Source organism: Microcaecilia unicolor, chromosome 7, assembly GCF_901765095.1.
Source record: "Microcaecilia unicolor chromosome 7, aMicUni1.1, whole genome shotgun sequence".
NCBI classification, from domain to species: domain Eukaryota; kingdom Metazoa; phylum Chordata; class Amphibia; order Gymnophiona; family Siphonopidae; genus Microcaecilia; species Microcaecilia unicolor.
Genome location: NC_044037.1, coordinates 158560703 through 158588465, shown reverse-complemented (window position 1 = coordinate 158588465; position 27763 = coordinate 158560703). Strand labels below are relative to the sequence as shown.

General features: G+C 42.5%; 1 protein-coding gene across 1 annotated transcript in view; it reads left to right on the top strand.

Moving 5' to 3' along the window:
* The window catches only part of PIKFYVE (phosphoinositide kinase, FYVE-type zinc finger containing), a 750252-nt gene that overhangs the window by 39676 nt on the left and 682813 nt on the right, over window positions 1–27763 (top strand). The window contains 1 exon segment of the mRNA XM_030210724.1: window positions 18913–19031. Within this exon segment, the coding sequence (XP_030066584.1) occupies window positions 18913–19031 (119 nt within the window).

Genomic DNA, 27763 nt, shown 5'->3' with positions numbered 1-27763 from the left:
TGTCCCTATCCTCTCCACCTATGTCCAGCACCACTTCTCTGTGTCTCTCCCTCCCCCCTCCATGTCCAGCCTCTCCCTTCTGTGTTTTCCTATGTCTAGCGTCTTCCCTTTGTATTCATATACCTCCTCCCATGTCTGACATTGCTCCTCTGTGTCCCTTCCCTCCAGCAGTTGGGCAAGGGTCCAGCACCTCTGTTCCTCCAGCAGCTCCTCTCCTATGGGTACAGTGTCTCTCTCCCTGCTCCCAGCCAGCCCTCCCTCCTCAACCAATGGTCCAACGCCTTTTTCCCTTCTCTCATTGATTCCTGTTTCTGCCAGTTGTGCTAGCATGATAACATGATCCACAGTGTCAAAAGCTGCTGAGAAATCTAGCTGTACTAACACCGAGGCAAATCCTGTGTCTTGATTTCTGTGAAGATCATCTTGTAGGGTTACGAGGACCATTTCTGTTCAATAACTGGGTCTGAATCCAGATTGACTTGGATCCAGCCAGTTTCTCTCTTCTAGCCAATCACTGAGTTGAACACAGGCAGTTCTATAAGTTTTCCTAGAAATGGGATGTTGGATACTGGCTGGTAACTGTCCTGGTCAAGAGTTTTTTTTTTTTTGTTTGTTTGTTTGTTTTAGCAAAGGATACACCACTGCCCTTTTTAATGCTATTGGTACTTGACCATTAGAAAGATTGGAGTACATAATTTTTGTGACTCCTTCTGAGGCCCCTGCTTGTCTGCTGCACTATCTTTGATGGACAGGGGTCGAGGGAGTAGGTAGTTGGTCAAAGGTTTCTTAGTATTTTATCAAGGCTCTTCTCTGCAGCGGTGTAGCCACAGGTGGGCCTGGGTGGGCCTCTTAGGGCTCAGGTCCACCCAACAGTAGCACATGTTTAGCGGTAGCTGGTGGAGATCCTAAGCTCTGCCAGCTGAAGACTTCCCCCTGTTGGTAATGAAAATGCTACTCTCCATGCTCAGTTTTCAGCGCATGCCTGCTGCAGACTGCCAAGATGGAAAGAAGCATTTTTCTGCCAGCTGAGATATATTTTTGTGGTGTTTTATTTATTTATTTTTTTTTGGGGGGTGGGGGGGACAACATTTGGTGCCCACCCACTTCTTGCCTAGGCCCACCCAAATCTGTTGTCTGGCTACGCCCCTGCCTCTCTATTATTCAGTTAAAAGTGTCCCATATGTCTGTGTCAGGAGAGGGTGAGTTTATGTACTCCTAGTTAGCTGATTGGAGACAGGGTGGGAATGCCTGTAAATCCTGGCAGAGACTTTTAATTTTGTTGGCAAAGTATGCAGCAAAGTCATTGTAGTTCAATTTTGACTGGGCAGGCTGGTTCTGTTGTGTGGATTGCAGTAGGCTGTTTATTATACCAAACAGCTGCTTGGTTGAATTAGCAGTCTGTGCAATGCATTGAGAGAAACATTGTTTTTTTGGTTGCTGTTAAGGCTTGGTGGTACTTTGTCGTGTGCTTCCTACAGTTTAGCCTGTCTTCATCCAGGCGAGATTTACCCCATTTCCTTTCCAGTTTGTGTCCTTTGCATTTAAGGATCTGAAGTTCTGGAGAAAACCAAGGTGAGCGTTTGTGACTGGGACATAAAACCTTTTTTTTTTAGTGGTGCCGTTTTCTCCAGGGTCTTGGCTAAGTTTGTATTCCAGATGTTGACCTGTTCTGACACTGTAGTTGTCTTTTCATCCGCATGTGGATAGTCTAAGGCCTCTAGGAAATTCTCAGCGGTCAGCTTTTTTTATGTCTCTGATCTCCTTTCAAACTCTGGGAAGTGCCATTTGTTTCAGGTGGTCACTTAAGGAAAACTTAATTAGAAAATGGTCTGACCATAATAGGGGTGTTATTTCAATACTGCTGTTCCGGAATTCTGGGATCTCAACCTTATTGTAGAACAGCGAGTCCTAGTATGTGACCCTTTTTTATGAGTTGGAGAATTGATCACCTGTGTGAATCCTAATGCTGTCATTGTATCCAGGAAGGCAGCTGTAGTGGTATCTGGGGTTTCAGTGTGTAGATCACCTGTTGATCACCCCACCCCTCACCTATCCACACCCATCCTGTTAGAATATCAATGATATGCTTTGATGTCCCCATGCATACCTCCGACCCACCCCCATCCTCCCACCCTGTCAGACTGTCATAGTAATGCTTGAATGTTTTCACTTATATACACTGTCAGCTAGCACATTTGCTTATTTCCGATCTGACGAAGAAGGGCAACCTTCGAAAGCTAATCAAGAAATGTATTAAGTTATGTCCAATAAAAAAAGTATCATCTTATTTTCTTTTCCATGTTTTATTTTGTTTGATTTCTATTGATAACCTTAAGAGTGGACTAACACGGCTACCATACTCCTCTACTTAAGTGTGTAGATTGAAATTTCCCATGATCACCATATTTTGATAATTCAGGGTCACTTGAGTAATCAGGTCCAGGAGTTCTTACACAGGTAATGTATTGTTATGAAGTGCTCAGTATGCCATGAGCAGCCAGATTGGTTTCTCCTCTTCAAGCTGGAGTAAAAGAGATTCTGATTCATTTAGTTGGGGAACGGTGATTCTGCGCAGTTGGATTGTATCCTGAATCAGTACTGCTACCCCTCCACTCTGTCCTCCTGGTCTTGCTTGATGTTGGATGTTGAAACCTGTTGGACATAGTTCAGCCACTGGTAAGATGTCAAGATGCTGTTTGTGGATGACGACATGGATCACTGAAGATTTCTTAGCAGCTGATCTGGTGTTCATAAGTCTTATAGTTGCAAAGGGTGATCTGGGGATAGCTTTGGTATGGCAGTGAGGTGATCTTTTAAGCACTGTTATGTAGGTGTTTGACCTCTTGCACTTTTGCCTTCTCTTTGGTGGGTGGGGATTACAGTTTCCTCTCCCACGCACAACTGGGATCCCCGAGGTCTCTTGGTTTGCTGGGCCTAAGCACAATCTTTTTCACTGATGGGCCGATGATCATAAGTACATAAGTATTGCCATACTGAGAAAGACCAAAGGTCCATCGAGCCCAGAATCCTATTTCCAACAGTGGCCAATCCAGGTCACAAATACCCGGGAAGATCCCAAAAATGTACAAAACATTTTATACTGCTTATCCCAGAAATAATGGATTTTCCCCAAGTCCATTTAATAACAGTCTATGGACTTTTCCTTTAGGAAACCGTCCAAACCTTTTTTAAACTGCGCTAAGCTAACCACCTTTACCACATTCTCTGGCAATGAATTCTAGAGTTTAATTACACGTTGAGTGAAGAAAGATTTTCTCCGATTCGTTTTAAATTTACTATATTGTAGCTTCATCGCATGCCCCCTAGTCCTAGTATTTTTGGAAAGCGTGAACAGACGCTTCACATCTACCCGTTCAACTCCACTCATTATTTTATAGACCTCTATCATATCTCCCCTCAGCCACCTTTTCTCCAAGCTGAAGAGCCCTAGCCGCTTTAGCCTTTCCTCATAGGGAAGTCATCCCATCCCCTTTATCATTTTCGTCGCCCTTCTCTGCACCTTTTCTAATTCCACTATATATTTTTTGAGATGTGACGACCAGAGTTGAACACAGTATTCGAGGTGCCGTCGCACCTTGGAGCGATACAAAGGCATTATAACATCCTCATTTTTGTTTTCCATTCATTTCCTAGTAATACCTAACATTCTATTTGCTTTCTTAGCCGCAGCAGTGCACTGAGCAGAAGGTTTCAACGTATCATCGACGACGACACCTAGATCCCTTTCTTGGTCCGTGACTCCTAACGTGGAACCTTGCATGACGTAGCTATAATTCGGGGTCCTCTTTCCCACATGCTTCACTTTGCACTTGCTGACATTAAACGTCATCTGCCAATTAGACGCCCAGTCTCGTAAGGTCCTCTTGTAATTTTTCACAATCCTCCCGCGATTTAATGACTTTGAATAACTTTGTGTCATCAGCAAATTTAATTACCTCACTAGTTACTCCCATCTCTAGGTAATTTATAAATATGTTAAAAAGCAGCGGTCCCAGCACAGAGCCCTGGAGAACCCCACTAACTACCCTTCTCCATTGAGAATAATGACCATTTAACCCTACTCTCTGTTTTCTATCTTTTAACCAGTTTTTAAATCCACAATAGAACACTACCTTCTATCCCATGACTCTCCAATTTCCTCTGGAGTGTTTCATGAGGTACTTTGTCAAACGCCTTCTGAAAATCCAGATACACAATATCAACTGGCTCCTCTTTATTCACATGTTTGTTCACTCCTTCAAAGAAATGTAGTAGATTGGTGAGGCAAGATTTTCCTTCACTAAATCCATGTTGACTTTGTCTAATTAATCCATGCTTTTGAATATGTTCTGTAATTTTGTTCTTAATAATAGTCTCTACCATTTTGCCCGGCACCGACGTCAGACTCACCGGTCTATAATTTCCCAGAAGCAAACACACGTGCTAGAGGCTGTTAACGCCATACTAACATAGTAACATAGTAGATAACAGCAGAAAAAGACCTGCACGGTCCATCCAGTCTGCCCAACAAGATAAACTCATATGTGCTAGTTTTTGTGTATACCTTACCTTGATTTGTACCTGTCTTTTCAGGGCACAGACCGTATAAGTCTGCCCAGTACTGTCCCCGCCTCTCAACCACCTAGCGCCTGCATTTGCTACTGCCCCATGATCAGAGCCCCCGAGCATGTGAAACACTGGGCTCACGGGCTCTGAACGCAAGTAGCATGCAAACGCATGCTAAATGTATTCCCCCCCCAATGATCAGCTTGCAGCCCGCCAAACATTGAAACACTGTCTGTGGCAAACCCTACGCCAGCTCAGAGCTGGCGTTAGGGTTTGCAGACCATTGGGGATGAATGATGAGCCCTGTCCAGCATGCAGTTGCATGCTAGCAGGAACCCCAACCTGATCCCCTCCCCCCAGGTTCATAGGGGGCTGGAGATCCGGTGGGTTTCCCACTCCCTAAGCCCCCCTAGCATTCCCTCAGATGGCCATGGTGACCCAGTGGGCCTCAGGTCAATCCCCCCCCCCATCTGTTGGTCTAGTGGCCCTTCCCCACCCCCTACCTTCGTTGGAGGAGGGAGGTAGCCTCCATTGCCACGCGTCCATTTTGGGTATCTGACCTTACTGCCAGCCATAGACTTAACGGTAAAGAATTTGGGTGGTAATGACCTACACGCATCAGATGCCACTTGGGGACATGCGCCAGAAAATAAAAAATATTTTTCATACGCTCATAGCGGACACGTGCCAAAAATGAAATTACCTCAAAAGCCATGCGGTAGTCAGGTGGTAAGTTCATTTTGGCATGCATTGGGCACATGTAGACACTTACGTGGCTTAGTAAAAGGGGCCCTTAGTTACTCTACATTTTTTATTTCCTCCAAATGCATTCAGCACAACAGAGCTGCTGTTTTAGTAATTGTAGACCACTATGGTGCAAGTGAGAAAGCGGATGTTGGATGGGTTTCATGGGGGCAATATAGTGAATAGTATCAGAAAGAACAGAGTATAGGCAGTCTGCCTGCTTGCCAACTGGCAGGGCATCAAAATGAGAGGGAAAAGAGAAAATAGTTGGGGCAAGTTTAGATGGATCAATCCGAGAGAGCTGTCTGGAAAATTTCTGAGTGACAGACATAGCCGAACTGGGGAGTCAAGACACAATAAAAAATGGATAGCTAAGTGATCAGACCATGGGATTGGAGTAATGGGAAAGAGGTAAAAGAGAATCCTCAGGGAAAGGACCAAGTCAAGGGTGTGACCAGCTTAATGAGTGGGACAAGAGACCCATTGAAAAAGGCCAAAGTCTGAAAGGAAAAATAGAAAGTTTCTAGGATGAGGAAGGTCAGGGGTGTCTACATAGATGTTAGTCACCCAGTTGCAGGGCCGTGCCTAGGGTCTCTGGTGCCCCCCTGCAGACTATCAGTTGGGGCGCCCCCCCCGGACCTGCCTGGCTCCAAGGTGCGTGGAAGAGCTGGGCGGTGCCAAAGAGCCGAGCGCTGCGTGCGGGAAGGCAGCAGCAGCCATGGGCGTAGTTTGACTGTTTCATTTGGGGGGGGGGGCAAAGGATGGGGTGGAGCATATTAGCATATTCTGTAGAATGCACTTTGGTGAATTTCGGCTAGCAGTGTTAGCAAATTTCCTTACTATCAACATGTAAAGTGTTTTTAAAATGATCAGTGTCTGTTCTATGTTTCATCCAGGGTCAATGCCCTACTTTGTCAATCACAGCAAATAGCCTTGGGCTCTGTTTGTTTTGCAAAGGAGAAAACCTTTTTTCCTTTTTTCCTGAAGCACAGGGCTGCAGAACTGTAAGGATCATGTAGAATCAGTTATTGCACTGTTAAAAGTACAGTAATTGTTGTTTTAAGTAGCAAAATTGAACAGGAAAGCTTGCTTGCTATGCTTATACCATATATGTCCGGAACAAAATACCTTGACATACTAACAGTAAAATGTAGTCTCTTATATGCACTTGTCATTCATTATTTAAGCAGGATGCCCTGCCTTTCTTCATAATTTCAATTTTCTTCTGATCACTAACTCTTGAGAATGGGGGACTGATTAAATTTTGGGAATAGTACCTTCAAACCATAAATTAACGCTTCGTTCTCCTCCGTGCCATGGATCGACATGGGATCATAGCACTTGCTTATCTTTTACACAAAAAAATCAACTGAATATCATCACAAGAAATGAAACTCTACTTCCCAGTTTCCAATTATCTTAGCTAATGATGCCAGATAGAGTTCAAATATTAGTGGGGAAACAACCCTTGACAAAGTTTTCTGGGAAGAAATTGTGTTGTTTCATTGCACAGTTTGTTTTGCAATCAGTAAAATAAGAACTAAACCATGTTAAAACTGTGGAACCTAGCCCCATATCCTGCAAACATTTTAACAGTATGGGATGAAATACAGTATCAAAAGCCACAGTTAAATCAAGCTGCAACCATGATCTGCTTTCACTAAGATACTATCCACAATTGCCAATAACAAAGATTCAGTACTATGATGACGTCTATAGTCGGACAACTGGCTGATTATGTTGAAAGGAACCAGTTATTGCACAGCCCACAATCAAAGTACAAACCTTTCTAAAACTTTAGACAATAAGGAAAGGTTTGAAATAGGCTGATAAGTGGAATAATCCCCAACCTCAACTTTGAACTTTTTTGGAATTGGAATTATGATCGTCTTCTTAAGCTCTATCAGCACCTCTCCAGGACACGAGAGTGCCCAGTCCAGCCTGTGACCTTTACCTTGTTTGATCACTTTTCTCCTCTCTGCTTTGTCAATCACCAGCGATGCAGGAGGTCTCCGGGAGTCTAAAGCAAATGGATTCAGGGACTTCTTCCTGGAAAAACATGCTTTCAAAAGCAGTAGTACCAATTGGACCAATGCCAAATGTGATAAACAGCCACATTGTGTCTGTGCAGCTTAGCAATGGGCACAGCAGCAGCAGCATAAGTACATAAGTAGTGCCATACTGGGAAAGACCAAAGGTCCATCTAGCCCAGCATCCTGTCACCGACAGTGGCCAATCCAGGTCAAGGGCACCTGGCACGCTCCCCAAACGTAAAAACATTCCAGACAAGTTATACCTAAAAATGCGGAATTTTTCCAAGTCCATTTAATAGCGGTCTATGGACTTGTCCTTTAGGAATCTATCTAACCCCTTTTTAAACTCCGTCAAGCTAACCGCCCGTACCACGTTCTCCGGCAGCACTCTCTGTTAACACAGAAGTAAAGACGGGGGGCTGTGCGTGCCTCGGCTCTCCTGAACCTCACACTTCCTGAACCACTTAAAGGCGCAGGCAGCCTCTCTCCTGCTGCGAGCAGCCTGTGAAACTGAAATCTGATCTGAGCTAATACTAGAGCAGCAACTTTTCTCCTATTGTGAGTCACAGTTTTGTAAATAGCACCGCATCAATACGTGCACGAGGAAGGAAAGTTGTAAAAGCAGCAAGCAGGCAGGCACGCTCGTCTCTCCGTCTGCTTCCCTGCCCTCTCTGCGTCCCGCCTTCCTCTGATGGACACTGAGAGGGCAGGGAAGCAGTCGGAGACGAGCGTGCCTGCTTGTTGCTTTTACTACTGGTGCCCCGCCCGCTAGTTCGCCAACGCGGTAAGGTTTTTTTTTTTAATTCAACTCGACGGCGCCCTTGAAGGCAGGTGCCCCCCTGCGGCGCTTACCTGGCTTACCGTATTGGCACGGCCCTGCCCAGTTAGATGATGTTGGGATAACCAAATGAAGCATTGGCAATTGTCTGATTAACAAGAGTCCCATTGCATTTGGGTGAGAGATGGTGGACAGTACAAAATGAAAAGGACAAGGGGGGGGGGGGGGTCGGCGCATAAAGTCTTATGGCTAAGGCTTCTGGATAGGAAAATAAGTTCGGGAGCTTGAGAACTTTGAGTTCGGTAGAATAGAAGATGGCTAATTTACCTCCAGATCTAGATGGTCTGACCATCATAGTCCTCGGGGAGGCACTGATATAAATAGGAATCCTCACTGTTCCTAATCTACGTCTTTGTGAGGCAAAAAACATCCAATGAGTGTGAAATGATAGTCGCAGATTAAGGAGGTTTTTGAACACGGTGATCTACAGCAGTAAACTGATACAGATACTGTGATCGAAGGTGGGGAGTTTGACACAGGAGGTGACTAATGCAAGGAAACTGACTTGAGAGGGAAGAAGCAATATGGTGATTTCCAACAATAACTGGATAAAGAATCCCTGTTGTAAAGTAGAAGGACTAGGAAGAGCAGAGAGACATCCTGAAAGTAATCTAGAGAAAAGCAAAAAAATACAGAAAAAATGTGTTTTTATGGACATCTTTATTACTGTAGGGGAGAGAGACTTAGTGGAGTGCGCCACCCCCACACAGCCTGCTAAACACAGTTACAATACAGGGAAAAACATTTCAGAAATCAGGCTGCTTACATAGTAGGTCACGTGACCAGGGACCCTGAAGTGCGGGTGCATTCAGGGGAGCTAGTGCTCAAACATTTTGTCTCCCACCAGTACTCACTACAATAGAGCAGAGGTAAATCATACACACAGTGAGACAAAAGTAAAGTTCAAATCACAGCCTGCCAAGCACAGATCTGCAGGGAAAGACATTTTGGAAGACAGCGTGCTTACATAGTAGGTCACATAACCAGTCACCTTGAAACGCTGGTGCATTCAGGGGTGGTAGTGCGCAAAGATTTCGCCTACCACCTAGACCTAACATATACATGGGCAATTTTAAATAAAATACAATTTTAAGCTTCCATCCTTGCGATCTACTTCCTTTTTATTGCTACTGGTTGTGGATCCCACTGGCCTCTCCTGTACTGATACCTTTGGTTAATTGAGGCACAATGTCATTTTCCCCTTGGCATGACATACTTCGCTTCAGTGAGGATGTCTTACAGAATATGTTACCCAGAGAAACATTTTTTTTTAAAGAATCAGAGGGAAAAAATGACTTCCTAGACTATTGGGAAGAGACTATCAAATTGAGCAAGCGAATGGTAAGAACTGAGTTACGCTGCTGGACTGCTGCTGATAAAAAAAAAAGAAAAGAAATTCTATGAAGTTTGAGAATTACAATAGTCTCTAAACTTTTTACAGATGAGGATTTTATGACAAAATGGGAAGCGATATTAAATAAATGTTCTCTTGATTTAATGATATTGCTCATACAAATATCAGGAAATTGGAAACAGAGAAGCTAGTCAAAGAATTAGTTTTTCTGAAGGATAATGATGCATGTTTTGATATACTCCTAGATTACAATAAACATTAGTGGAGCGCTTGATCTGGTGCGGGAAGTAGTGGTGCTGGGGCCGCTTGATAACAGTGATCATAATATGATTGGATTTGATATTAGCTTTGAAGTAAGTATACATAGGAAATCAAATATGTTAGCATTTAATTTTAAAAAAGGAGACTATGATAAAATGAGAAGAACAGTGAAAAAAAGAGGAGCAGCTGCGAGGGTCAAAAATTTACATCCGGCATGGATGCTGTTCAAAAACACTATCCTGGAAGCCCAGGCGAAATATATTCCGCATATTAAAAAAGGAGGACGGAAGACCAAACGACTGCCTACATGGTTAAAAAGTGAGGTGAAGGATGCTATTAGAGCTAAAAGAAAACCCTTTAGAAATTGGAAGAAGGAACTGACTGAAAATAATAAGAAACAACATAAGGAATGTCAAGTCAAATGCAAAGCGCTGATAAGGAAGGCTAAGAGGGACTTCGAAAAAAAGATTGCGTTGGAGGCCAAAATACATAATACATTTTTTTTTAGGTATATTAAAAGCAGGAAGTCGGCAAAAGAATCGGTTGGACCGCTAGATGACCGAGGAGTAAAAGGGGCGATCAGAGAAGACAAAGCCATAACGGAAAGAGAAAATGAATTCTTTGTTTTGTCTTCACCAAGGAAGATTTGGGTGGGATACTGGTGCCAGAAATGGTATTTGAAGCTGACGAGTCTGAGAAACTTAATGCATTCTCTGTAAACCTGGAGAATGTAATGGGGCAGTTCTATGAACTGAAGAGTATCAAATCTCCTGGACCAGATGGTATTCATCCCAGAGTATTGATAGAACTGAAAAATGAACTTGTGGAGTTATTGTTAGTAATATGTAATTTATCCTTAAAATCGAGCGTGGTACCGGAGGATTGGAGGATGGCCAATGTAATGCCGATTTTTAAAAAAGGTTCCAGAGGAGATCTGGGAAGTTGTGGACCGGTGAGTCTGGCGTCGGTGCCGGGCAAAATGGTGGAGACGGTTGTGGGGAACGGAATTACAGAGCATGTTCGGGGGCATGGATTGATGAGACAAAGCGTGGATTTGGTGAGGGGAGGTCTTGCCTCGCCAATCTACTGCATTTCTTGGGGGGGGGGGGCAAACATGGATAAAGGTGAGCCAGTTGATATTGTGTATCTGGATTTTCAGAAGGCGTTTGACAAAGTACCTTATGAAAGACTCCAGAGGAAATTGGAGAGTCATGGGATAGGAGGTAGTGTTCTATTGTGGATTTAAAAACTGGTTAAAAAATAGAAAACAGAGAGTAGGGTTAAATGGTCAGTATTCTCAATGGAGAAGGGTAGTTAGTGGGGTTCCCCAGTGGTGTGCTGGAACTGCTGCTTTTTAACATATTTATAAATGTCCTAGAGATGGGAGTAACTAGTGAGGTAATTAAATTTGCTGATGGCACAAAGTTATTCAAAGTCGTTAAATCGCGGGAGGATTGTGAAAAATTACAAGAGGACCTTACGAGACTGGGAGACTGGGCGTCTAAATGGCAGTTGACGTTTAATGAGAGCAAGTTCAAAATAATGCATGTGGGAAAGAGGAACCTGAATTATAGCTACGTCATGCAAGGTTCCACGTTACGAGTCACAGACCAAGAAAGGGATCTAGGTGTCGTAGTTGATGATACGTTGAAACCTTTTGCTCAGTGTGCTGCGGTGGCTAAGAAAGCAAATAGAATGTTAGGTATTATTAGGAAAGGAATGGAAAACAAAAATGAGGATGTTATAATGCCTCTGTATCGCTCCATGGTGCGACTGCACCTCGAATATTGTGTTCAGTTTTGGCTGCTGTATCTCAAAAAAGATATAGTGGAATTAGAAAAGGTACAGAGAAGGGCGATGAAAATGATAAAGGGGATGGGACGACTTCCCTATGAGGAAAGGCTAAAGCGGCTAGGGCTCTTCAGCTTGGAGAAAAGGTGGCTGAGGGGAGATATGATAGAGGTCTATAAAATAACGAGTGGAGTTGAACGGGTAGATGTGAAGCATCTGTTTACGCTTTCCAAAAATACTAGGACTAGGGGGCATGCGATGAAGCTACAATGTAGTAAATTTAAAACCAATCGGCGAAAATGTTTCTTCACTCAAACGTGTAATTCAACTCTTGAATTCGTTGCCAGAGAATGTGGTAAAGGCGGTTAGTTTAGCGGAGTTAAAAAAAAAAAAAAAAAAAAGAAAGGTTTGGATGGCGTCCTAAAGAAAAAGTCCATTGTCCTTTATTAAATGGATTTAGGGGAAAATGCACTATTTCTGGGATAAGCAGTATAGAATGTTTTGTACTTTTTGGGGCTCTTGCCAGATATTTGTGACCGGGATTGGCCACTGTTGGAAACAGGTTGCTGGGCTTGATGGACCTTCGATCTTTCCCAATATGGCAATACTTATGTACTTATTACTTCAACAGGAATTACAACAAAGTTTAATAAATTCTCAAGAAATGAATTGTCCAAAAAATGGACCGTATATCTTTGGCATAAGAAAAGTAGGAAAAATAGGCATATTTCTTTAGTAATTGTCAGGTGGGTAAAATACTGTAAACTGTATGTAAATCCTGAACAACAAAAGTTGACATGCCTGTAATGCTGTTTATACAGGTTTGAAATGGTTCCTTTTTTTTTTTAAAGAGATTTAATTTCCTGTGTTTCGTTCTGTTTTGTTTTTTCCTAAAAAAAAGGGGAAATAACTCGCAAAAAGAAAATGATCCAGTCCAAATCATTGCAATGGGTGTTTTGGGATCTTCTTCTTTCTCTCAATATTTAGTACTTTCTGGTAAAAAATTCCATAGTACTTTAGGTAGAAGATTTCCTCTACCCAGTATATTTCCCTATGAAATTGACAAACCCTTTATCCAAATATTTAAGTATATAAGAATAGCCATGTTGGGCCAGACTGATAGTCTGTCTAGCCCAGTGTCTTGCTTCCAACAGTGGCTAATCCAGATCACAAGTACCTGGCAGTATCCCAAAGAGTAGCAAGATTCCATGCTACCAATCCCAGGATTTAGCAGTGGCTTTCCCAGTGTCTACCTTAATAGCAGTTTGCGAACTGTTCCTGTAGGAACTGGTCCAAACTTTTAAAAAAATCTCTTATAGGTTAACTGCTGTTACCACATCCTCTGGCAGGCAATGAGTTCCAGAGTTTAACTGTTTGCTGAGTGAAATAAAATATTTTCTCCTATTTTAAAAATATTACCATGTAACTTTATGGAGTGTCCCCTCGTCTGTACTTTTTTCAAGTGTAAACAATTGATTAATGTCCATGCTGTACTCCATTCAGCTTTATCATTTCCTCTCTGTTCCCTCCTCCCACCCCAATCAGTCTTCTCCAAGTTGAAGAGACCTAACCTCTTAATCCTTTTCTTGTATGAAAGGAGTTCTATCCACTCAATTATTTTGGTCACCCTTTTTTGAACCTTTTCTAATTGTCTTTTTGGAGATATGGTGACTCTGATTGCATACAATACTGAATGTGAGGTCGCACCATGGAGTGTTACAGAGGAATTTATAGTTATCATATTTTCTATCTATGGTAGTGTGGATTTAGCAGCTGGGTGCAGGACCTCGCGTGTGGCACACACATTGCAGTTAAAAGTCAAAGCATTTTAGTACATAAAGGAAGTCAGCTCGGTTTCCTCACAGGCTTGGTACTTCTAATAGTCTTCTATAGCACAGTCCCAGTTTCAGTAGCCTGTCTACATACTTCAATATGCAATAATGTTCTCAAGCATAATCTCATTTCCAGTAGTCCATAGTCCCTGAACGTGTCTTTTCAGAGTTCCAACAGCAAGAGGAAGTGAGGCATCAAAAACAAGGATTCCAACAATTTAAGATCAAAGAAATTTATTAAATCTCAGCTCTACATGTTCAGAGGAATTGACATTGCCATGTGCTAATATTGGAGGTAGTGAGCTTAGATAATCAACACAGGAGCTCAGCGATTTCTTGGCATGGTTGCCCCAGAAATAAATAGGTTGAAAGATTTCTGACCCAGGCACTGTTGCTGAAACATGGCCATGTCGAGTTCTCTGAACATGTGGACCCGAGATTTAATAAACTTTTTTCTCCATTTAGAGAAATGGAATTTAACATTACCCTCTGTTTTCTATCTTTTAACCAGTTCCCAATACACAATAGAGCATTGCCTCTTATCTCAAGGCTTTTTAATTTTCTTAGGAGTCTCTCATGAGAGACATTTTCAAATGCCTTCTGAAAATCTAGGTATACTACATCAACTGGCTATCTTTATCCATATGTTTATTTACCCCTTCCAGTAAATGAAGCAAATTGGTGAGGCAAGATTTCCCTCTGCTGAATCCCAAGCTTAATGACTGCAGTTTGGCAGGTAATGATTATACTGCAAGTGTATTATTGAGGACAATGACTGTGCACTGTCTCTTGCAGTTGATCACTAAGAATATTTCTGACTTGATTTACCTTTGGTACCCGCATCGAGGTGGTTTATGGTTTGTGTGCACCCTCTTGAAGTTGGACACAAAAAATATTTAGATGACAGCAGAGAAAGACGTATACGGTCCATCCAGTCTGCCCAACAAGCTAAACTCGTATGTGCTACTTTATGTGTATACCTGACCTTGATTTGTATCTGCCATTTTCAGGGCACAGACCGTAGAAGTCTGCCCAGCACTAGCCCCGCCTCCCATCACTGGCTCTGCCACCCGATCTCCACTAAGCTTCTGAGGATTATTGATTTACCTCTGCTTGGTACCCTCTTCGAGGTGGTTTATGGTGTGTGTGCAACATGAAAGGAAGGGGGAAAGGGATTAGGGAAAGGTCCTACTCTAGGTTTTTCACTCTTACCCTTTTTCAGAGCATTGCAGTACAGATGGTGTTTAGTTTAGAGTCAGGCTTAGTGCTGTTGACTCCATGTTTCTGGGAGAAATGTAACATTTTGAGTTAATTTCTGAAGCTAGGTCACTCCTCCCAGGTTTCTTTTGGTCTCCGTGATACTCCTGCACTCTCAGTGCTGACATGGTTTCTCTGGGTGCAGTGTTTACATTCAAATAGTTTTATTCTGGAAGGTGGCTGGCTTTCAACCTGAAGGTCACAGTTTCAAGGCTGGTTTATTCATCATATTAGAAGCTGTGGACTCAGCTCTGTTTCCAATGGGGCATTTTTTTTCATTCTCTCCTATTGCTTGCCTTGCCAAGCAGTTCATTACATGACTGGAACAGTTATCACTACACTACTGTACTAAAGGTTTGTTCTCTCTCATTTTGCACACTGATACTAGCCAAACTATTGCATAGTAGCTCCAGCCACCACGGTATCTGCAGCGTCACTAGTGGCTCTAATTGCTCCTATTGCATTTTTGCACCTTTTTATTGTATGGGACAGCTAGTGTTTATTAAGGCAGTACTTCAGTGTAGAGGTAGCTTAATAGTTTAAGCACAGAGCGAGCACAGAGATCTAGTGGTTGCTGGTTCATGTCCTGCTTCAACTTGCTATCTGTAGTTCACAATGGTTAAAACAGCGATATTCTGCTACATCATCTAGCTCTGGTTTTCAGCCACACTTGTTAGCTCCAGTGTGCAGCCAGTTCTATTGCAGCCACACCAGCCGATTTTTGACCCTCTCTGCAAGAAGTTAGCTTTGGCTTAGGCATCGGACAGCTGATGTGGCTTCCAAGTCACATTTAGCAATCAATTTTTTTAGAAGTAATCTTGTGCTTGGAGAAGATCTAGGGAAGTTGGGTAAACCTCCTTTGAGCAGGGACTGTCCTTCTATGCTAAATTGTACAGCGCTGCGTAACCCTAGTAGCGCTTTAGAAATGTCAAGTAGTAGTAGTAAGACCTGAGGAATGCCAATGGATGAGTCTAAAGATTCTTTTAAATCTTCTGTTTAGTTGTAGGATTTGTGAGGCCACATGCTCCAGGCCAGGAAAACCACTTTCAGGGTTTCCACTTCCACTATGACATAGTAACATAGTAGATGATGGCAGAAAAAGACCTGCATGGTCCGTCCAGTCTGCCCAACAAGATAAACTCATATGTGTATACCTTACCTTGATTTGTACCTGCCTTTTTCAGGGCACAGACCGTACAAGTCTGCCCAGCAGTATTTCCCGCCTCCCAACCACCTTTTCCCGCCTCCCATCACCGGCTCTGGCATAGACCATATAAGTCTGCCCTCTACTATCCTCGCCTCCCAACCACCAACCTCTCTTCCCCCACCTGCTCTGCCACCCAATTTTGGCTAAGCTTCTGAGGATCCATTCCTACTGCACAGGATTCCTTTATGCATATCCCACGCTGCCTTGCATGCTGGCAGAATGATCGCGGCTTCAACTCCAGATATACCTATGCCTGCTGCATCTCCCAATGATGGGGTCTCGGTTACATAGTAAGATAGTAATTGACGGAAAAGAAAGACCTGTACGGTCCATCCAGTCTGCCCAACAAGATAAACTCGTATGTGCTACTTTATACCTGACCTTGATTTGTATCTGCCATTTTCAGGGCACAGATCGTAGAAGTCTGCCAAGCACTAGCCCCGCCTCCCAACCACCGGTGCTGCCACCCAATCTCTGCTAAGCTTCTGAGGATCCATTCCTTCTGAACAGGGATTTCTTTATGTTTATGCCACGCATTTTTGAATTCCGTTACCGTTTTCATCTCCACCACCTCCCGTGGAGGGCATTCCAAGTATCCACCACTCTCTCCGTGAAAAAATACTTCATGTAGAGAGTGGTGGATACTTGGAATGCTGTAGAAGGTTCACTCCTCTGGCTTCATGATAGCAGGACTTCATGAGGAGTGGGCCAAGATTGCTTCAGACCAATGTGTCTTGGAGTTTCTAATGCAGGGTTACAAACTGGAGTTCTCCCATTTCACTGCAGATTTTTCTTGGATTCTCCATGCAAGCTGAAGCCCAAATATCAGTCAGTCCATGCCACCTTGCAAACGTTTCTTCATTTAGACATGGTCGAGTCTGGTCCCCAGTTGCAATTGGGAGAATAGGAAGTTGTTCCTTTGTGTTATTCTTATAGCCAAGGAGCTTCTTTCCAGCTGATTTTGGATGTCATAAGAATCTACAGTGTTTAAGGTTCAACTTTTCAGAATGGGAACTTTGCAGTGTGTAATAGTTTTTCTAGCAGGGAGAGTTTCTAATCTTCCTGGATCTCAAGAAAGTGTACTTTCCAATTCCCAGTGCACCTTCCCGCAGAAGAACATTATCAATTTGACTGTCTTTCAGGCTTTTCACATCATCAAGTACATTCTTTTCAAGGTCATGGTGATAGTGGCAGCTTTCCTTCATGAGGATGGATTGCAGGTTCATCCATACTCCGTGATTTATGACTCTATCAAGAGAGACTGCAGATTTCATCCAAGATAGCTACACTTCTTCAGTCCTTAGGACTGGTAATCAATTTCACCAAGAGTCAGTTGTTTCCAACACAAATCTTGGCATATCTGGGAGTGATATTCCACATAGGCTTGGGAAGTCCTTTCTTCCTTTTGCTCCTTGGCAACAGATGCCAACCCAAGTCAGGTTCTACTTTCCCTATCAGGTCCGGGAGTCTGGGAATAGGTTCAAGTTTGAGATGCAATGGTCGCTTCTTGGACATTCTCCCATGGGCCAGATTCCGCATCAGTACACTTCAGGGGTTCCTTCTCAGCTTTGGTCTCAGTTTCTCTTGTTCCCTAAAGCCAACTTGGCCTCAACATGTAATTAAAGTCTGGAATTCGTTGCTAGGGAATGTGGTAAAAGCATTTAGCTTAGTGGGGTTTTAAAGGTTTGAATAGCTTCCTAAAAGAAAAGTCCATAAGCTATTATTAAGATGGACTTGGGGAAAATCCACTGCTTTTTTGTAGGATAAGCAGCATAAAATGTATTGTACTGTTTTTTGGGATCTTGCCAGGTACTTGTAACCTGGATTGGCCACTGTTTGAAACAGGATGCTGGGCTTGATAGACCTTTGGTCTGTCCCATTATTGGCAACACTTATTTTATGTTCTTACGTATAATATGTATATCTGTTAGTGCAAAGGTATGAAACTGCAAACCAATCAGCATTTCTCTAAAGAATATATATGAGTATTTGCATGCACTACCTCTGTTGTATGCAAGTATCCTTAATGAATATTCATGAGAGAGATTAAAAAAGACTGACTTATGGCCCCCTCAAGATTTCAGTTTGACAACCCTTTTGTAGAGCATTTAGTACATTGTGCTGCTTCTTTGAAAGATCTTCAGATTAGTTGTTGCTGCTCAGTTGCTTTTGAGATCGCAGCAACATTTTGATTGACCCTTTATCATCTCTAGATTCAGTATATGCAGTTGAGCCTCAGTTTGTTACAGATTTCTTAAAATGAAGATACACTTAACAGTTCTTAACTTTATTGGGTTGATCTAAATTGATCATGATACAAGGAAATTGTAGCTAGAAGTGATTTAGCCAGACTGTGGGTGAGTGGTGTCTTCATTTTTTGCTCCTTTCTTTTTTCAGTATATTGGATTTTTTTTAACACTAGTTGGTCTGGTACTACCTTTTAAGGACACCCTTTTTACCAGTTATCAACTATTAAGAGCTTCCACTGCATCAGCCACCACCACACTCTCTCCCTCCCTATGTCTAAGCGCACTGTCTTCATGGAGTGTTGTGGCCTGATTTCATGGAAATGCAGATAATATTTTGGAATTACTAAACACACTTCATTGTAAGGGTTTCCACCATTAAATTTGTACTGTATATGATCTCTTGCAAGACCTGCTGCCTGTGTTCAAAGGTCACTATGCAGCATTATAGAGAAGTTTTTTTTTGTTTTTCATTTACGTGACATGGGGGGGGAGGTGTCACAGGATAGAAACAGAGAGGTAACAGAATAGTTGCTACTTGTAAACTTTTCTCTGGACTTACTGTCCTTTTATTATAAATGGCAAGGTCTCTGCTAATGAGAACAGGGTGTTTGCCATTGTTACTTATAGACACTAAAACTTTACTCGCCTCCTTAGGAATGTGGCACCTGATAATGGATATCTTTCTAAGGAGGACTGTCCGATGCCTTCCAGTTTGTGCTCATCTTAAATGAGCCTAAATATCTTTTTTTTTTTTTTTTTGTTCCCTCTCACCCTGACCAGAAAGTAGACGGAAAGTAGATCCTCCTCCAGGAGGTCATGACCCTCGGACAGCTGTTCAGCTTAGGAGTATCAGCACCGTCCTGAAGCGCCTGAAAGAAATTATGGAGGGTAAAAGTCAGGTATGGTATACAGACTGAAGGAATCCCAAGCTTGCTTGCTCCATGTGGACAGTTGCTGTTTTACCTGTACTTCATTTAATTTGTAGCATTTTATTGCTTCCATTCTAGCAGAAACATTTTCAGTTCTCTTGTTCTGCAGAAGAAACTGCATCCATTGTGATATTTGGAGTATTTTACTAGTGAGTTTAGGGGCTCTTTTATAAAGGCACGGGAGGGCTAACACGCAGGTAGCACATGCCTAATCGGCACTACTGCTTGGGGTAGTTTGTGCGCCTGGTGGTAATTCCGATTTTGGTGTGCACCAAATCCTGCGGTAGAAAATAACTTTCTATTTTCTGTTGCGGGGGGGGGGGGGGGGGGGGGGGGCGGGGCGTTCCTGGTTGTAACCGGCAGCGTGCCCATGTGGGCGGTCACAGCAGCCATTTTGAGATTAGGGCTGGCACAGGCAGAAGTGACTATGGATTGTTCCTGCTCTGACTAGCTACAGGACCACCAGGGGATGTACGGTAGGCCTGGCAGGGGGTGAGGGGAAGGAAGGAAGGAAGGAAGGAGGGCTGTCATGGAGGGAGGAAAGGACAGCTAGAAGGCCCAGCATAAAGAAAGGACAGCTAGAAGACCCAGCATAAAGTTTCGATTCCAGCCAAATACCAAAAAAGGCTGAATACGAATTTAAGGCCAGTTTCAGTGCCAAAACCAATATTTGGCCAGCCTCTAGTCGTGGTCAGGTTCTATACAGTGATTAACATTTCTGATGGGTGTCTGTATAGTACATATTCCATCCACAGGGACATTTATTTAAGATCTCGAGTATGTTGAAAAGTCAGTTCACTAGGGAATGGGGAGGGGGCAGAGAAGATTGCAAAACTTACAGAAAGAAACTGAAAAAAGGAAATGAAGTGACTAGCAGCCAGAAAATAATCTGTAGATTGACAAAAACCAAATCCATGCAATAACTCAGATGGAATATATACTCGGGACTCATGAGGTAATGATTGCACAGATGTCACACCCCCCCCCCCCCCCAAAAAAAAAAAATGCTTGGTTTTTCTGAGCTCTGTGAGAATCATCCATGTCAGTGCCACTAGATGACACCAACTACTTGTGTTTCAGATTTATCCTGTTGTCTACGGAAGCAACTTTTCTTTCCATGACTCTGACAAATACAGCATTATGCAGGTCCTATATAATAATTCTCACTTCCAACGTTCTAATGTGCCTGGTACCGTGGCTCCCTCGGAGGTGGTCTGCTAGGCAGTTTAGAATGCACTGACGTCAGTGATGTCACTGACAGCTGATTCCAAGGCAAGGGGAGTATTCCTCCCCCTGCCTGGGAAACAGGGACCCTCCTCCTGCCGCATCTTCTTTAAAATGGCTGCCGAGACTTACAAGGGCGGCCTCGCACGACACCTTCCTCTCTCTTCCCTCCATCCGTATGCATCTCCTTCCTCTCTCTTCCCTCTCATCCATCCGTAGTAGGCATCTCCTTCCTCTCTCTCTTCCCTCTCATCCATCCGTAGTAGGCATCTCCTTCCTCTCTCTCTCTCTTCCCTCTCATCCATCCGTAGTAGGCATCTCCTTCCTCTCTCTCTCTCTTCCCTCTCATGTCCAGTGATCCTCCTTTGCCGCTATCCTCCCCTCCCATCCATGTGCAATGACTCGCCCCAGCCTCCACCTTCCCCCGAGTTCCAGTTCCAACCCCAGCACCGGCTCACCTGCCCGCCCTCAGCTCCCCGATAGCCCTCCTTTCCTTCCTGCTACCGCCCTGCCTTTAAATATTTTATTTTACCTCATCGCGGTGGTGGCACTGAAAGCAGCAGGCTTGGCTCGCCTCCAGCCTTCCCTTCCCTCTGTGTCTCGCCCTTGCGGAAACAGGAAATACATCAGAAGAAGGCGGGACACTGAGAGGGAAGAGAAGGCTGGTGGCAAGCCGAGCCTGCTGCTTTCAGTGCCGCCGCCGCAACTTGAGGTAAAATAAAATATTTAAAGGCAGGGTGGTGGCAGGAAGGAAAGGAGGGCTATTGGGGAGCTGAGGGCGGGCAGGTGAGCCGGTGCTTGGGAGTCTGTGACCCTGCAGGTTGTGGGGTGGGATGAGGAGAGTCAAGCCAGCTTGCACTCCCAGAACAACCGGCTCGCAAGATTCCAAAACATTTAACAACCAGCTTGTGAGAGCCAGCTGCAGCACACCACTGCCTTTACTAGAAAATAGTTAACCAGATTAATCAGTAGAAACAGGGTTAAGAATTAAAAGCAGCCTCACAAAGATAGATTTTTAGACTGGATTTGAAGAAGGCCAGAGCAGAGAATTGTGTATGGCATAGAAAGGTGGAAAGCACAGTGTTGGCAATGAAGGAGAAGGACACAGATAAAGAGTGGCTTGCCCAATGAGTGGATCATCCAAAGAGGAGTGTAGGGACAGATAAGAGACAAGAGTTAATAAGCAGCTGCACAATGAGTTCACCTATTGGTAAGTAAGAGAAACCTGAACTGTACCTGGTGTTCATGTCTGTCTTGCCTCTGCAACAGAAGTAACCTTCTGAAGATCTCCTGGCGTCAAGTAAATTTTTGCTCTCCCAGGCAGAATTCCAGGCAAGAAAAACTCTGGCTACTAAATAAATAATATTTGCTTGTTAAACTACTAATATGTTTTACCATTATCATATAACCCATGTTCCTTCTGTAATGCTAAATGTATATTTTCTTATATGTTTCCACTGTTCATGATGTATTGTAAGCCACATTGAGCCTGCAAAGAGGTGGGAAAATGTGGGATCCAAATGCAATAAATAAATAAAGTATTAGACATAAACGTTTATTAAAATTGTCAAAGAAGCCAATCAGTAATTATTGAAATAGTAACAAATAAACTCCCAATACAGTATAATATGTAGCAAATAAAAACAGAGTTTTCCCTGGGAGCTGTCAATATGTCCACCTTCATTATCTTAATTATAATTACCCTTCTTACCTAATGAATATGCATCTTTCCAGAATATTCTGTTTCCTGTTATGAATCATCCATCAAATTCTATCATTTATTCTCTTACTATATTGGCAGTTAGGGCTTGTCATGCATATAAGCATAAGTTTTCTTTAGACAATGGGTATGTTACCAAGTTACTACCCCCACCCTCGTGCTATGGCTACAATTTTGGTCACACCCACTTCTCCTTTTGATTGTTTATCTGGATACAGCAGGCGTCCTTAGTCATAGGAGTCTCTGGCTTTAGTTGCTGACCAGCAACTTATCACAAGCTAGCACAGGCCAAAATGTCAAACTACAAATTTCTACAGCCTTAGGTATTTTTTAGAAAAAGCACATTTATAATTCTCTTGCAACTCTGAAGTCTGCTCCCAGCTCAAGAAAAGCAAACTAGCAATATTAGAAATATGTATGGTTTGCACCTTTTCATGGCCTTTATGATATACACTGGACGCTGACTCATCCTGCTTGTTGAAAGAGAGATGATTAGTTGTAGACAGCAGAGCTAGATGTATGAAGAACATAAGGCCATAAGAAAAACAATACTGAGTTAGACCAAAGTCTTTTGAACCCAGCATCCTTTCTCCAACAGTGACCAATCCAGGCCACAAGTACCCAACAGATCTCAAAATGTAGATCTATTACTTATAACTCATTCCCAGGGATGAGCAATGGCTCTCTTGAGTCTACCTGGATAATTTTTTATGAACTTTTCAACTTATACGGTCTGTGCCAGAGCCGGTGGTTGGGAGGCGGGGATAGTGCTGGGCAGACTTACACGGTCTGTGCCCTGAAGAGCATAGGTACAAATCAAAGTAGGGTATACACAAAAAGTAGCACATATGAGTTGTCTTGTTGGGCAGACTGGATGGACCGTGCAGGTCTTTTTCTGCTGTCATCTACTATGTATGTTACTATGTTACCAGGAACTTGTCCAAATTTTTCTGAAACCTGCAACATTAGTTGCGTTGACAATATTCTCTGGTAACAGCTTCCACAGCTTAAATTATACAGTACATGAAGAACAACCTTTTATGATTTGATTTCATAAGAACATAAAAACAGCCATACTGGGTCAGATCAATGGTCCATCTAGCCCACTATCCTATTTCTAGGTATGAATATTTATATGTGCAAGGTAGGCACCTAAATAGATGCCTACCTGCCCTCTTAATCCATGTGCCCCGTTATAAAATTAGCATCCACATGGTGTAGGAGCCAATTTGTTTTTAAATATTAGGGGTGCCAATGCAAAACAAATTACCCTTCCCTGGACACAGTGAAGGAGCTTGCTCAATATTGGGGGTGCTTAGTACCCATTGCATGCACAGAGCTGACACCTATGCATGGGAAAAAAAACCCTTTGGTATCTAGGCCTCTGTGTTATAAATCATCTGCTTAATTATGAACTCCATTGTGACAGAAATCTGGGAGCTTGGCAGTTAACTAGTGATTATAAAAACAGAGCTAGCTGCCATTTTATTTTTTATCAAGAAACTGAATACATGTAATCTGAAAGTAACAGACAAATGTAAACAAAACAATACAGGGGCATTATTTTTTTTTTATAGCATGACTTGTGACCAGACATCCTATGACATTCAGGTTGCTCTTTGTTCTGTGCTCTTTTGTGATTCCTGTGGTAAGCAACAAACCACATGTGACTTCTGAGCTTTGGGTTAAAATACAGTAACGTTTTTTATAATGAAATCTCAAAAGAGGAAGCAGAGCACTAAGACAAGTTGGCAGTCAGCTCATTGAACTGCTATGGATTTACAGCCTGTCTCACTAACACAGACTGCTCAATAATTACCGTGGATTCTTTTGGATGCGTGACAAGTAAATGAAACCTTTATTACGGAAGCTAAATTTTACAATGATTAAGATATATATATATATATATATATATATATATATATATATATATATATATAACTTCACATCAGGTAAAACAAAAAAAAAAAGTAACAAGACAGATTATACAAACTGATAATATACTGAGCACTAATTTCAACAAATATACAGGGTTGAAAAACAATCTTTAAAATTCACTTCCATTACAATCGGTCCTTGATTTTCAACTCTGTCTGAACGACAGCTCATACATAAGTCATTGGTTTACATCAGGTAAAACAAACAAAAAGTAACAAGACAGATTATACAAACGGATAATATATTGAGCACTAATTTCAACAAATTTACTAAAATTAGTAGGAAGTATAATTAACTAATAATATACTGAGCACTAATTTCAACAAGCATACTAAAATTAACAGGAAGTATAATCCAAGGGCAAATAGTAATAATGCTGCCCACTAATAACGAACCAAAATTCAGTATTACAAATAATACACGCTGCTTAGTTACACTAAACTACACAATTTGCCCATAACAAAAGAGGTCAGTGCACAAGGCAGTATTTGAAATTATTAATCAGGTTGTGGAAGGAACCCACCGGTGAAATTCACCTCCACAAGTGTTCAGAGTTAGTCAGCTTGAGCCTTATTCCGTTGTATAAGGACAAATGTTACAACATGCAAGTAGTAAATTATGCTATATTAATTTCTACTTGTAAACTATCTCTATCTGAGTATAATAAAAAAAAACCTATTTATCATAATTAACACATTCCTATGTCTGACAGTTTAAATTTCCCTGCCTGAAAAGATTTAACTCCTATACCTTTTCCCTTCATATGTGCAATTAATAACAACAAATAAGTCTAAACATATACTACGTCACACTTACAAAAGCACGGCACGCTCAGTTATTTTAATTGCATAAATCACACAGCATTCTAACTGTGTCACACTTTACAACGGCATGCTCAGTTAGTAAAGTATTCTGCATTTTAGCTGTAAATCACACACTTCATTCTGTATTCCTATTATCCCGGCTCTAATGGGTTTTCAGATAAATGTTACATAGTAACATAGTAAATGACGGCAGATAAAGACCCGTACAGTCCATCCAGTCTGCCCAACAAGATAAACTCATTAACATACTTCTCCTTTTCTGTTTTAACATTTTGCCTGCAACAAAGCAATGATTTCTTTAAACTCTCCCCTGCATTCCTCTTACAAAGGAGTCATTCTTTGTACGAATCCCACCCTCGTCGCCAAGATGAACTGCTATGGATTTACAGCCTGTCTCACTAACACAGACTTCTCAATAATTACCGTGGATTCTTTTGGATTCGTGACAAGTAAATGAAACCTTTATTAGGGAAGCTAAATTCTACAATGATTAGTAATGGAAGCCATGCTGAAGGAAAGGATAGTGAATTTCCTAGAAGCCAATAAGTTGCAAGATCCGAGACAACATGGTTTTACCAGAGGGAAATCGTGCCAAACGAATCTCATTGACTTCTTTGATTGGGTAACTGGAGAATTGAATCATCGACGTGCTATAGACGTAATCTACTTAGATTTTAGCAAAGCTTTTGACACAGTTCCCCACAGGAGGCTCTTAAATAAACTAGATGGGCTGAAGATAGGTCCCAAAGTGGTGAACTGGATTAGGAACTGGTTGACGGACAGACGACAGAAGGTGGTGGTAAATGGAGTTCGCTCGGAGGAGGGAAAGGTGAGTAGTGGAGTGCCTCAGGGATCGGTGCTGGGACCGATTCTGTTCAATATATTTGTGAGTGACATTGCCGAAGGGTTAGAAGGTAAAGTTTGCCTATTTGCGGATGATACTAAGATTTGCAACAGAGTGGACACCCGGGAGGGAGTGGAAAGCATGAAAAGGGGTCTGAGGAAGCTAGAAGAATGGTCTAAGGTTTGGCAATTAAAATTCAATGCGAAGAAATGCAAAGTGATGCATTTAGGGAGTAGAAACCCACGAGAGACTTATGTGTTAGACGGGGAGAGTCTCATAGGTACTGAGGGGGAGAGGGATCTTGGGGTGATAGTATCCGAGGATCTGAAGGCGACGAAACAGTGTGACAAGGCGGTGGCCGTAGCAAGAAGGTTGCTAGGCTGTATAGAGAGAGGTGTGATCAGCAGAAGAAAGGAAGTGTTGATGCCCCTGTACAAGTCGTTGGTGAGGCCCCACTTGGAGTGTTGTGTTCAGTTTTGGAGGCCGTACCTTGCGAAGGATGTTAAAAAAATGGAAGCGGTGCAAAGAAAAGCTACGAGAATGGTATGGGATTTGTGTTCCAAGACGTATGAGCAAAGACTTGTTGACCTGAACATGTATACCCTGGAGGAAAGGAGGAACAGGGGTGATATGATACAGATGTTCAAATACTTGAAAGGTATTAATCCGCAAAAAAATCTTTTCCGGAGATGGGAAGGCGGTAGAACGAGAGGACATGAAATGAGATTGAAGGGGGGCAGACTCAAAAAAGATGTCAGGAAGTATTTTTTCACGGAGAGGGTGTTGGATGCTTGGAATGTCCTCCTGCGGGAGGTGGTGGAGATGAAAACGGTAACAGAATTCAAACATGCTTGGGATATGCATAAAGGAATCCTGTGCAGTAGGAATGGATCCTCAGAAGCTTAGCCGAAATTGGGTGGCGGAGCAGGTGGGGGAAGAGAGGTTGGTGGTTGGGAGGCGAGGATAGTGGAGGGCAGACTTATACGGTCTGTGCCAGAGACGGTGATGGGAGGCGGGACTGGTGGTTGGGAGGCGGGAAATACTGCTGGGCAGACTTGTACGGTCTGTGCCCTGAAAAAGGCAGGTACAAATCAAGGTAAGGTATACACATATGAGTTTATCTTGTTGGGCAGACTGGATGGACCGTGCAGGTCTTTTTCTGCCGTCATCTACTATGTTACTATGTTATATCTATCTATCTATCTATCTATATATATCTATATCTATCTATCTATATCTATATATATATATATATATATATATATATATATATATATATATATATATATATATATATATAGATAACAATGGTTAGCATATATACATTCATTGCGTCACTAGTCTCTACATCTAAGCAATGCAAAGAGTTCTTAGCCCAGGAAAGAAACACTAATTACACTATACATACAATCATCACTGGTCTCCATCATCCAGGCTCTTATCAACAGCTGGGGGGGCCCGGTTCACACAGCAAGAGCTAGGAGCTTTGGACCAGGAACAAACCTGCGCAGTCCGAACGTTACTCACAGATGAACCCCACCTTACTGTGGCAAGCCCTCCCTTTTATTAAGCTCTGAGCCTATGTCCAGAGTTAAGGAAAGTTACAGAAAGCTTCTATGGAAAATGACAGAATGCTTACCGTGGTCATATGCTTTCCCAAGTTCAGGTGGCCAAGCTGGGCCTGGGAAATAAGTGCCATCCTCCCCTTTGCATACCAAATTAGTTAGAGCTATGTCTTATCTTCTACATACAAGAAAAGTTACTTTCGGTCAAAGACAAGATTTGAGTGTATTGTCGGACAAAAGCAGGGTTGAAAAGCAATCCTTTAAACAATCATTTTTAAACAGAATTACTTCCAATCAACAATACAGACCCCGAGTGCACTGGTCGTTCAAGACATGGTTGAAAAACAATCTTTAAAATTCACTTCCATTACACTCATCAACCTACAGCATGCCATCCATACAAAGAGATGTGGAAGGGGGAGGTGAATTTAAAAAGGAGATAATCTTTTTGTCTCTTTCCTGTAACTGAATGCATCTCAGCTACTAGGAGAAGGCAAGGAATTTGAGGGGACAACACACACTTACTCTTACTTTATAAACTTGCGTGCACATAGTATGCAAAATTGTGCACGCAGGTTATAGAATAG